The following is a 13,128-nucleotide window of genomic DNA, read 5'->3' on the forward strand; positions in this document are numbered from 1 at the left end:
ACAACTGGAGGGCATAGTGTGCTATCCCTATAAGTAGGACCACTTCTAGCTGGGGGAAAAATGGCATTTCCCCTCAAGTTAGGTGACGGAGTAGCTTCTCTTCCATTTAGTTTTTCTATGGACAGCACTGAGCGAGATTCAGGCAACCAACTTGTTGGATCCATCCCCACAGCAGGATAGAATATCAGGTTTTCTAAGCCTTAGAGATCCTTCTCCCTAAAAAAGATAGAGCCAAGTGCTTTTTCTTGCGATTATTAAGCAGTTGTAAAAGCTAATGCTTCCATTAAGCTTTTGGCTAAACTGGTTTCTCCTCACCCCATCTTGTTGCCTTTGATTTTCCCGTTTTTAATTAGCACCTGTCATTTGTGTGTTGTTTTATGGCCATTCATCGTACTGCGTTTGATCTTGCAAAATACTTTGAATCTCTAGTAAGAGTAGTATAAAAGTAGCTGTTTTTTAAAAAAATAATAATAATAACAGCAACAACCCCTGTGTAGCACAATATAAGATACGAGCTTTATGTGATGCTGACATTTTCCCACTTCATTTCATTTCATCATTTCATTTCATCATTTCATTTCATTTTTTTCTTTTTTCTTTTTAAAGCATTCCAAGGGAGACATCAGCCCACTTGAGGCAGCTGCTGCTAGGACTCTTGCAACGGAATCACAAGGACCGCATGGACTTTGGTAAGGAATTTCACCTTCTGAGATATTTGGTAATCAAGTCAGACCAAAACCCCCACACCAAAGAAAGAGATGCCCTTTAATAAAATTGACTCTGCCCTTACACTTCAACTTTCACACTTTGGCTGTGCCCCCAGAGGGTTGACAATATCTCAGTGCACCCCTTTGCTTGAAGGAGGTTTGTGGACCCTGTTTTAAGGTATCAGCATCTTGTATGGCAAAGTTTTGCTGATTGTTCTCTTCATTCCAGTTTGATTCCCCCTCCCCCCAGCACCACTGATCCTTTGCAGACATCATGCTGTCAACCCGGTTTAATCCTAATTGGCTTGCCGTCTGTTATTCTTTCAGATTATAGTTGTCAATGAAACTGGGCTTTAGATAACACCCCCAAGCAGCTGGCCAAATCAAGGCCAGGGATTAACTGATCCCAGTTTTAATTGTTCATTTATAGATGAAGCATGGCCGGATTTAGCGAACCATTGTGATTTATTTTTGAGGTGGTGGGGTGGATATGGTCGTTGTACTTTAAACTAATAGGGTGACCTAATAATGCCATTTTGTTGGGCGGTGGGAAGCTTCTGTCAAACTAGCTGTCTGTGGGTTTTCCCAGGTGGCTGTAGGATGCCTCAAAGCAAGACACTCTGTGGTCTTGGAGGAGTAAAGACATGCCACTCCTGAATGTTGGTGCTGTGTTGCATTTAAGCCCTCCTTCGCCAACCTTGGGTCCACAGCTGAAGTTGGTCTACAACATCCATCATTCCTGACCATGGGTCATGCTTGCTGTGGCTGATGACAACTGTAGTCCAATCACATCCAGGGACCCAAGGCTGGGGAAGACTGAATTAAGGTCTAGCCTGGTAGCCACAGGCAAGAAGGAACTGCATGCAGTCAAGTGAGCAGGTTGGTAGAGGCGAAATACAGTGTTCAGTCCTCCCCAGATCAAGGTTGGGACCACAGAAGAGGGCAATAGGTTAAAAATTTCCTGTTCTCAGGGCCTTGTCCCTGCACCTGATAGCTTGGCTCTTGAAGAAGAATGCCAGGACTGTTTTAAATGTTCTCAGGCTAGACTTGGCACATTACCCAAGAGCCTTTTGAGGGCTCAAAAGCAGGATACAAATCCTGCTGAAACAAGTAAGATAATTAAACTTTTTTTTTTGCATGATTGAACTCAAACTTTATAAAACATTGATATTTACATTTTCTCCCTCTTTCTTTCCTCAGATGAATTTTTCCACCACCCTTTCTTGGATGCAAGTGCCTCTATGAAAAAATGTAAGTTCATTTCGTTATTTCAGTCTCTTTTTGCGATACATACACGGACCTACGCTGTAGATTTCAGCTTGCACTGTGCAAGCTTAGAAGCACGTTATTGGTGGTTCCCTCTTAGGCTCATTCGGGTGTGAGAAGAGGCAGCAGAACTTCCGCAGCCCAACCATTCCATTCTGTAGATGACTTGGCTTGCTCTGTGCTAGAAGACTGCCTCTCTTGGGAAGCAAATTGCACCTCCAAGTTTTCAGACTTGTATTAGTAACTTGACTAGGTGCTGACAAAATCTCAGCCTTCTAAAAACTGTGGGAGTAGCTTAGCTTTTTGGAGGGTGGGGTTTTTGTTACACTTCAAGACAAAAGTACATGTAAGTATCCTTTCAACTGTGATAGCCAGCAAGTCCTTAAGCATCTTTATGAATTGGCACATATCAGCTCTTGCAGTGCTTCAGAAACTGGCCATTTTAATCATGTAGCTGAAATAAGTAAATCCAATTCCCTTTGGTATTTTTTAAAGATATGTAAACACTGCAGAGGAACAATGTTTTGGAATTGAGTTTGTCACGTTTATTCTGTCTGGTTTTTTTACGATGATAAAGAGAGTCATGTCATCATGACTTTGTCTGGCCGCTTTAGATTTAATCTTTATAATGGTGGTTTCTGCTTTTTGTTGAGCTCATTTTTGTGCCTGAAGTTATGGGCTGTAGCACACACCTAAACAGGACAGCAATCCATTCACTTATGAGGTCTAAGGGATGGAGGATTTTGTAGCTGTGGAACAGTTTCAGAACTGAAAGTAAACAAAGGCTTTCTTACGTGTTGAGGATAGATCTAAATGGCACCTGAGAAGTTTCTTCTTAGGAGAGAGATGAAAAATTAAGAATTTCCCCCAAAAAAACATGCTGTGATTTTTGCGGTAGAATAGATGCTTTGTATGCAGAAGGTCAAGGTTGAGTTTCCCACATGTTTTCACTGCAAGAATCTTAGGGCACGAATCTGGGAGACCTTGGAAAGCCACTACCACTTTGAGCAGTATTTAGCAGTATTTCTAACCAGATGCCTTCCAGTTGTCCCGGAACTAACTATTGGCAATCGTGGGGCTAGATGGGGCTCATGGGAGCTATATGTATTCCTAAGCATGTGGAGGGCACCAGGTTGGGGAAGAGTAGGCTTGATGAACCAGTAATCTGACTCTGTGTATAAAGTGGCTTTATACAGTGAATTGCAGAACTTAAATAGGCATGGGGTACGCTATAGAATAATCCATCTGCGACAGGATTAGTTCCAGGGTGGAGCTAGACATTATCTCAGCAAATATGTGGGTTCTGATGTAATAAGAATGTGTGGGGTGAGAACCACGTGCAAGACTGGGTCAATGGGGGCTGGGGGCAGGGTGCTTTTACTTTTCCAATTCTCACCTGACAAAGTGCCCCTTCACTGGAACAGGTTCACCAAATAGTGTTTTCGGAACTAATAGTTGTAGCGTGTGTGTGTGTGTGTGTGTGTGTGTGTGTGTGTGTGTTTGTGTGTGTGTGTGTGTGTGTGTGTGTGTGTGTGTGTGTGAGAGAGAGAGAGAGAGAGAGAGAGAGAGAGAGAGAGAAATTGCTATCATTGATCAATTACCTTATCAAGTCAGCCAGTCAGTGAATGATGGGAGACACTGGGGACTTCTACATTTAGCTTTAAACCTGTCGTAAATCTGCCACAAGGTGACCTAACATTGGACGCCTGTAGGGAAACCTAAGCCTTGGGCCACCATTGCTGCAAAGCAGGAGAGTTACGATTTCATTCCCTGATCATAATTTTAAATAATACAATCCCCCCCCTTAACTATACTTAGGTGTCACTCCCACGGGCAGAAAAATATTCTCCTGGTTTAGGGGCGCTTCCAAGCCCTCCCGGTCCTTACCTACAACCGCAGTGTCACCCTGGGGGGAACGCCATCCTCGAAACCGGAAAGCGTTTTGCCGACACAAGGGCACTTACAGACCTGCAGACTTCCCTGCTCCCACCACGGTGCCCCTGTGGAGAAACGTTTCTACGAAGTCTGAGCCCCTTGCCAACCAGGAAGGATCTTCTGCCCCCCAGGCAGCCTGGCAGCCGCTGCGAACAATGCCGCCATCGGCTCCGGCGCTATGGAAGCCAAGCTGCAACCCGCGGGAATCCCTGCGGAAGCAAGAAAGGATTTTCTTGACTTGGCCTCCGTTTCCTTCGTTGCCAGCCTCCTCACAACCGCTGCGTAGGGCGACCCAGCCAAAACGGCCAAGCCAAGGGAGGCAGAGAATGGTTCCCATCTTCCGGCCACTGTCTGCCGCATCATCCAGCCCACTGCCTTGGGACACTGGTCCCATGAGACGTCCACGGCAACAGGCTCTTGCACGCCCCGGGTCACGGCACAGCTACATCTGGGTGTGAATCGGGAAGAAAGCTTGTCAGGTCACAGCCTCCAGCCAAAAAAGAAAACTATGCTGCACAACCAAACTGAGAAGAGAAGCTTGAATTTTTCATCTTTTGGTGCTTGGTATACAAGAGGGCTTTTGTCCGGAGGCTCATGATCATGTACTTCAGTCCTAATACTTGTCTGTAGGGACCTCGGGCCCAGTTCATAAACAATAATAATATGGTAGTCAGTTGAATACCAGAAGGCAGCTGATCATGTGACTCCAGCAGTGTTCAGTTGTGTCCAAGTTATTCTTGCTTAGGGTAGACATGACTAACTTGGGTCCATTAATTTCAGTGGGTCCACCCTAAAAGTTAGTTGGATGTAACCCACGTTCCCCCATTCCCTCATCATCACACCTGGATAGACCCTCCACAAGTGTTACGTTTGAAAGGCTCCAGATCCAGAGTGACTCTTGTGTGGTGAGTGGCTGCCATGTTGCTGCTTGTGTGTGTGTGCATTAATCGGGACACTCGAGAGGAGAACCAGCAAACTGAAGGTGCCTAGAGATCTCAGTGTTTAGGGGAACCATTTTGAGGAAAGAGGCGGCCTCTTCATCCTCTGATTTCTTGTTACCTGTGATGTGATGGATAAATCACAGGAGCAGCTCGCTTGTGCCTCTTTTAAGAGTCTTATTCATACGATTCCCTGAGCTCTTGGCTATTTGCCTGGTCTCCTGGTGGTGTTATTGGAAGACACCATAGCCATAGCTGCCAAGTTTTCCCTTTTCTCGCGAGGAAGCCTATTCAGCATAAGGGAAAATCCCTTTAAAAAAGGAATAACTTGGCAGCTATGACCATAGCTCAGAGTTAGTGCACAATGCAGACAGCTCTCTAGTTAGAAGGATGTCTGTCCTGACCTCTGTTAGACCTTGGAGAGGTATTTGTCAGGATAGATGCAATGCAGCTGGGTGAAACCAATGAGCTTGGCAATCGAGAATGTATTGCGTTGATCATGGACCTTCCACCAATATATGGTCAGTAGTTTCTGCCTACATAAAATTCTCTGTTTCCTTGGTTTTTTGGTTTTTTGTTTTTAATCTTCCTTGGCCTACCCAGTTAATGAAACTGGGCATGGTGCAAGTTCTTTATCTTTTCTCAGCACCACCGAGTCTTTTTTGATGCCTTCATTCTGTTATCTGGAAACTTGTTTTCTATATGTTTGTTCCAGTTTTATTTATAGCCTATTTATATGCTTTGTTCCTATTTTTTCTATTTATATATATCTGTAAAGTGAGACATCTGTATTTCTGAATTATGAAAAATAAATATTTTTCTAAAAATGAAACTGTATAACTTGGGTAGAAGTGTTTGTATTTTGCCATAAAAGTTGTGTGGTGGATTTCCTACCCCCCCCCCCAAATGATAACTAATGATATTGCCTGGCAACAATAACCTGTGTGGTGGCATTGTGTTGGGTCATGTTGGTGGCACCGGCAGTGGTAAGGCTAGAGCTGCAGCTCAAATAAGGAAGTGCCAGTTGCTAAATCATGAAAGTTTTAATTCAGTTTTATCAGTACTGTAAATCTATTCGGCAAAAACACTCTCTAAAGCACATGCCATGTTTCCTTTGTGTTCAGATGTATTGTAGCAGGCATCATCCTAGAGCAATGGCCATGAATGCTACAGCCCTTGTTATGATGCTGGACTTCAACTCCCACCATCCTTGATCATTGACTATGCTGGCTGAGGCTAATGGGAGTTGGAGTCCCACAACCTATGGAGCGATTCGGGTTCCCCGCCATTGTTGCTAGAAGTGTTCCCTACCATGCGTAAATAATGCCTCTTCCGTGATGATGCCTTCTATAAGTAGGGAGACTGCCTCTTTTAAGATAGTTCTTTCCACTTGCAGTTGTTGTTTTTACTAAACTCCTTTATATTTTTAAAAAACCTGCACTGCTGGTATAATATTTAGCACCATGTTAGTGGATTTTAAAGTTCTTAAATCAATTACAGTACTGTGTTTGGTGAAGTGTTGTGGCCCTCCCAGTATTTCACATGCAAGTTTTCTCAGTTTTCTAGCTCCCTGTCTCTGCACACAGTCAGTGGAGCATGAGACTCTTAATCCCAGGGTTCTGGGTTCAAGCCTTTGCATAGCAGGGGGTTGGACAAGAAGACCCTCATGGTCCCTTCCAACTCTACAATACTGTGATTCTACCTACCAGATAGGCTTCCATATTAAATCAGTAGAAAGTGCATTGGAACTGATTGGAACCCCTTTAAAATACCCACTATCACTTTATACATTCACCGATGTAATTGTTGCTTAATGCAGAGCCCTTCACTAGGCAAGAACCACTGCAGCTCAACAATTCAGCTGTAGTGTTGTTTGTCTAAGGAAGATTTCTCCCCCAAGTGAGCTGTGCTGCATTTTTAGAACAGACTGTGGTGGAGAGAGCTGGGACCTAATCTTTCTCAATTAAGCAAGGACTTGGAGACTCAGCAGGCCTCCATTTGCAAGGAGAGGAATTATATAGGTAATCTGAAGATTTGTGGGTGGGGACACCTAATTCAAGTTTAATATCACTGTCTCTCCAGGCTCAAGGTGAAATAATCAGGTTGGTGGAGCTAGTTTCTTTTAAAGGATGCCAGATCTTCACCTAGAGACCTTTTAAAGTGCTTTAAGGAATCAAGGCAGGAGACACCAGCTATCCCCTCTGTCTCATTGCTCTACCGATCCCTTTGCTCCCCTCTTCCCACACTTGCTTGGGGGTAAAAATAATAATCTTGTTCATCTCCTGTTCCAGCCTCTCTCCACATGCTACTTCCTTTGATTCACCAGGCACATTCCTGTTCTGCCCAGACTCTTGTTTTTGCTGAGTCCTACTTTTTGCCTCTTGCTTGGCACTGAATGCCCTGGACTACTTTCCTCAGCCTGGCAGAGGATTTTCCTTTGCAATCCTCTGCAGTGGTGCAGAGTCATATGCAACATGAATCCTCCAGTCCTAGGGAACCCTGGCAGGGGTCGAGTGTGTGTGAGCTCCTGCAGTTGTGCTTGTGAATGGCCCCTTCCCAGAGGAATATGTAACCCTGCTCATTCATACAAAAGCGGTTCCATGGATGGTGCCCATCCATATCCATATATACCTGCTGTGTAAATAGTTTGGCAGTCGTAATGAGCCAATCGTGAATGCTGTGTGGATTTGTGAGTCCTGGCTGAGATACCAGCAAGTCTATGCTGAATTCCCCATAAGATTTGGGTGGGAATAGCAAGATGATATTTTGTATAGACGTGGTTCGTCATGTACTGTCAGTGCTGCAGTTTGTGTAGCGGAGAGCTGGGCCTCCATTGCTCCATCATGCGCATGCGATGAGGCATGCGCTCCATGTGCAGTCATGCATGAAATCTTCAAACACTTGGTTCCCTACCACCACACATGAGTGTCACTGAAAGCAGAAGTTCTTGCCACCACATAGGAAGGAACTCACCCTATTAACTATTTTGGCCGTCTAGTCTAAGATTGTCTATTCGGTCCAGCAGTGGCTTTCTAGAGTCTCCAGAAGAGGCTGTTCTCATCACACAACACCTCATCTTTTTTTAACTAATGATTCCGGGGATTGGAGCTCAGGTGTTTGACATGCAAAGCATGAGCTCTACCTCGGAGCTCTGGCCCCCTCCCCTGTTCTCTTCTTTTAATTTAAAAAACAATAATTTTCCATTTCAAATTTTCACATTCAAGCCAAAAGATAACCATACGATAGTCATCGACTTCCCTTCCCCGCCCCGCTTCCATGGTTCATTTTAGTTACCCATTGCTGCTACATATCCTGATTAATCCCTCTTTCCATTTCTGAGCATATATCATCCAGGCTTGCATAGACAAAAAAGACCTGCTTTGTTTTCTCCTTCCCTTGCAGTGCACAAATAATTCCCTCCCTCTTTTTATTATTGGGCTATCCCATTGGTTTCCTCATACCAATCCAACCAGTGCCTTACCTCAGAATGGTGCTTCTCTGCCAAAATATGCTAAGTGCAGGCAGCCAAAACATGGTTTCACAGGGCAAATGAACACCTGGTGTTAAAACATCGGCAATATGATGTCATTTTATGGTAGTCCCCAGGGATGTTTTCATTAATTAAATGTTTTTATTTTACTGAGAACATTTTTCTTCTGTGTGCAACCACCATCATCTTAGCCTTCTTAGTTATCATCTGGAGAAAAGTACATCATCTCATTCTTTTGGAGTAATAGAAGCTATAGCCAGACAGTAATTTTCCTGTTGCTGTTGTACACAGAGAGAGAAAAAACAGCTGCAGCTGGGGTGTGTTAATTACTTACAGCTTTACACCCTTCAAAATTAATTATAGCCTTATACCCTTCAAAACAAATAGCAATGTTTTAAAACGTTTTTCACACATGATGTGAAAATTCAGAATCAATCCATTCCACTGTGCTCCAGGGCTCAGTTTTCTTTATATTTTCTCTTGCGCTTTATTTATTTAATTGAAAGTATTCCAGTTCTGTCTTTCTGCATCAATGTGAGGTACTCAAGGCAGCTCAGAAATGATTTAAAAAACATACAAACAAACCATCATTGAATGCCTACAAAACACAACCCAACACAGAAAGAGACCGGCAGATAATAAATTCTCCAAATTGAGTGAAGAACCAGACATAGTGCTTGAGATACCACTGAAATGTCTGACAATGGTAGGAAGCCTACCCGAAGAATATCTGTCTATCTTTCCCCCACCCCCTCATTTGCTTGGAATGTCATTGGGGGAGGAAGCCATACCGATAGCTCTAGGGCAGGGATGGAGAACTTCACCCCAGTTCTCCATGCACTGGTAACTTCATGGGTGGATACCTGCAATGCTCTCCATGTGGGGCTGACCCAGAGGGAGCAGGTGGGGCAGGACACCGTAGCCAGGCTGCTTGTGGAGGCAAGCTGCCACCAGGACGCAGCACCTCAAAGGCTGTAGGATTTGCACTGTCTGCCCGTCCTCTACTGGGCCAAGTTCAAGCATTTTGGTACTAAGACCCTAAACAGCTCAGGACCAGATTTCTTAAGAGACCACCTTATCCCTCACTGCAGTTTATGGAAGAGCTTCTCCTGCAACTTCCAAAGAAACTGGAAGCTCGCTCTGCAGTAACTTGGAAAAGTGCTTTTAGTGTTGCTGCCCTTGTTCTGTGTGGAACAGAATTCCTACCGAGATACAACAGATGTCCATTATCTGGCCTTTCTGGAAGCCACCGAAGGCATTTTTTTGTTGCAACAGCTTTCCCCGCTGTATGACTAGGTTTCTGCCGTGGGTATCTACTTGCTGATGTTTAGAAATTTATCTGTTGCTGTTTATTTTTTTTGGGTGGTGTTTAACTGTTTTCAGCTGGTTCTGCTGCATTCGGTACATTGCCTTGAGGCATGTGTGTAAGGTGATGGATGAATTAGAATAAGTTGGGACCCTCCAGATATTGCTGGATTCCAGCTCCCAGTAGTTGGGAGCGATGCGGGTTTGAATCCCAACAAGATGTGGAATCCCAAAGGGCATTAAGGGAAGGCTCTGTCAGGTGTACTTGACCACTGTCTGCATTATTTTTGACCCTGCTCTTTGGCTCTGAGGAGTATCGGAGCGGCTTCCAATTTAAAACCGCCAACCACATCCTAAAAAAATACTTAAAGCAACAACACTGCAAGAGTGTGCGCATAAGGATGGAGAAGGGACTCCTGGTTTTTTTGAGAAATATAGTACAGTGGTGCCTCGCTTAACGAATGCCCTGCTTAACGAAATTTCCGCTTAACGAAAGGTTTTTTTCTAGTGGAGTTTGCCTCGCTAGACGAATTCGTTTTACGAAAAATTCGTCTAGTGAATCGCGGTTTCCCATAGGAATGCATTGAAATTCAATTAATGCGTTCCTATGGGCAAAAAAAAATTCAAAAAAATTTCAATGCATTTCTATGGGATTCGCTCGCTAGACGAATTTTTCGTTATAAGAAAAGACCCGTGGAACGAATTAAATTCGTCTACCGAGGCACCACTGTAGCCCTGAGTCCTGTCACTGCTGAGGTGCTGCAACAAAAAAAGTTGTTTGCGTTCTAGAAGGCAGGCAGCAGGTTGGGCCAACTTTGTGCCCTCCAAATGTTGTTGGACTGCAACTCCCACTCCCCACCCCCTGACCATTGGCCATGCTAGCTGGGGCTGATGGGAGCTGGGACTCCACCGTCTGCATTGACTACCCCTGACAGAGACCAAAGGCATTTAGAAGCCAGGAAATGGTGCCTCCTTCAGAATCCGCTGCGGGGTGAAATAAATGACAGCTTCACAAACCGGGGTGGGGTGGGGGCGAAATAGCACCTGCCACATTTAGTTGCACTGAATGCCAACTTGTTTCTTCCTCTCCCCCCCCCCCGGCCTCAGTTCAGTGACGTTGCCTGGCACCTGAGGTAAATCCGTTAGCGTGAGGAAGCCAAGAAAGCTGTTCTAATCCCGCTGTTGACAACCTAGAAAGCTTGACCTTTCATTCTTCTCTCCCTTCCCCCTGCCCTCTTTCTTCAGCTGCTTCTGTGCCAATGCCTTCTTATCCGAGCTCTGGGTCTGGGAGTTCGTCCAGCAGCTCTTCCACATCCCATCTCGCATCTCCTCCCGTAAGTACAATGCACGCCTCTTGAGCGCTGTTGGTTTCCCTCCTCCCTCTTGTTTGCCGCCGGGTCGTTCTGGTGGCTGCTGACGACTTCCTCCTTCAGGTGCCCACCGTGCCGCCAGTCGGCCGTGCAGGGTGGCATTTTCAAGGGACAGAACCATCTTAAGCGATGTTGTGTGGCAGATCCCAAGTCAGCCCACGTAAGAAGCACTCAGATCGAAGGCTCGTCTAGTCCAGCATCCTGCTTCTTCACAATGACCAGCCCAGATGCCTCTCGAAAGCCCACAAGCAGGGCATGAGCATAGCAGCTCTCTGCCTACTTAGGATCCCCAGCAGTCTGTATTCAGATGCAGGCTGCCTCTGGATCCTGGAGGCAGCATATGGGTAGCCTTATCCTCTATGAATGTGTCTAATCCCCTTTTAAAGCCACCTTGGTTAGTGGGCTTCATCACATCTTATGGAAGTAGATTCCACAATATAACTATGCTCTGTGTGCTGGAGGGAGGGGGGGGGAGGAAGAGCCCCTCCTCTCTATCTCTTTGGTCTGCCCTGAATCTTGCTCTATTCAGTTTCATTGGGTGTTCAGTTTCATTGAGTGAACCTGGGTTCTGGAGAGAGGAAAAAAATAGTTTGGTTAATCCATTTTCTCTGTATTGTGTATCAGTTTCTAAACCTCTATCATGCCCTTCTTGCTCACTTCAAAAATAAACCCAAAAACTCCTCCTAAGGGAGTTCCTCCAGTCCTCTAATCATGTTATTGCACCTCTTCTGTAGCTTTTCCAGCTCTACAGTATCTTTTGCTTGAGATACAGTGAGCAGAACCATGTGCACTATATTCTAATTGTGGTTGCACCATCGGTTTCTATAAAGGCCTTGCATGGCACCCTCCGCCCGAAGGGGCTTAGTGTGTAAGGAATAAAGGAACAATGAACAACCCCAACTCAGAATATGGCTCTCATTTCCACCTGCAAATTTGAAGGTTTGTTCCTTCAACCCTTTAAATATTGTAAGAAAGCAGAGACTAAAAGCAAATTTGGTGGCAATTTTTGTATTGTCGCAACATCGCTAGCCCCATAAACAGGACTTCTGTAAGGTAATAATGGGATAACAGCCACCACATACTGGGGGACTTTCTGTGTCAAAGAACCATCCCAATTCCCTGCCAACTGCACCACTTGATAGCAGACACTCTATGTTTCTGGGGCCACTGAAATGGCATAGTTTTGTCTTGGGGGCCTTTGGAGAACTGCCTTGAAAGAAGCAGCTGTTCCATAGACACCGTGTGCTGGCAGAACCTCCTTTTCTGGGAGTGCTTTTTGGTGCGGAAGAGCCCGCAGAATGCAGAACAAGTTGCTTCCAAGGTTTGCGTTTTCACTCCTGTTTCTCCTTCCCCTTCCCTTGAACAGTCCCTTGGAGAGATGGCACATCTCCCCGAGAAGGCTTTAGCCTCTCCTACCCAGCCCGGCTTCCTTCATGGGTCGAAGGAGTCGGCTGGTGGCAGCAGCAAGAACTCCTCCTGCGACACCGACGACTTCGTCATGGTGCCAGCCCAGTTTGCAAGTAAGCAGTGTGGTTTCTTTTTGAAGCAGAGGCGTGGTGGAAGGGGGTGTGGACCTGTCTCAAAGTCAGGGGACAGAAGCAATAATCTCACGAGCCCTGTTAGTTGCCCATTTGTTTCTTGGCCGAATTCAAGATGCTCACCTTGGTGTTTAAAGCCCTAGGAGACTTGAGCCACAAATATCTGGATAACCACCTCCTTGCCCACAGTCTGTCTCTGCTGTTGAGATCAGCAATGGCGGCCTTTTGAGTAGTTCCACCGCTGTCAGAAGCTCAAGGCGGCAGCAGCCCAGGAGAGGACATTCTCTGCGGCAGCCACAAAGTTGCGGCATTCCCTCCCTGCAGAGGTGCATCTCTGCCATTTTTCTCATATGAGCTTTACCCCGGTGTATGTTTTTAGGACTCGTCCTATTCTTGCGGTTGCAATTTGTTCTTAAGCTGTTTTTAATGTTGCATTTCAAATTGCTGTGACTTCTACTGGGACCTTGTTGGGGGGGGTGAAAGGCGAGTACAGTGGAACCTCGGTTTACGAACACCTCGGTTTACGAATTGTTGGTTTACGAACGCCGCAGACCCATCTGGAATGGATTAATTCACTTT

At 45.4% G+C, this 13,128-nt stretch overlaps 1 protein-coding gene across 3 annotated transcripts in view; it reads left to right on the plus strand.

Moving 5' to 3' along the window:
* The window catches only part of ULK1 (unc-51 like autophagy activating kinase 1), a 113,146-nt gene that overhangs the window by 65,738 nt on the left and 34,280 nt on the right, over positions 1–13,128 (plus strand). For 2 of the 3 annotated variants that reach the window (XM_035099436.3, XM_088660038.1), the window contains 4 exons: positions 607–689; positions 1,908–1,958; positions 10,887–10,975; positions 12,378–12,531. In XM_035099436.3, the coding sequence (XP_034955327.2) occupies positions 607–689; positions 1,908–1,958; positions 10,887–10,975; positions 12,378–12,531 (377 nt within the window). The remainder of the gene's footprint in view (positions 1–606; positions 690–1,907; positions 1,959–10,886; positions 10,976–12,377; positions 12,532–13,128) is intronic. The other variant, XM_088660039.1, reaches the window with a different exon arrangement.

This window comes from Zootoca vivipara, chromosome 16 (genome assembly GCF_965207765.1).
Source record: "Zootoca vivipara chromosome 16, rZooViv2.hap1.1, whole genome shotgun sequence".
Taxonomy (NCBI): Eukaryota; Metazoa; Chordata; class Lepidosauria; order Squamata; family Lacertidae; genus Zootoca; species Zootoca vivipara.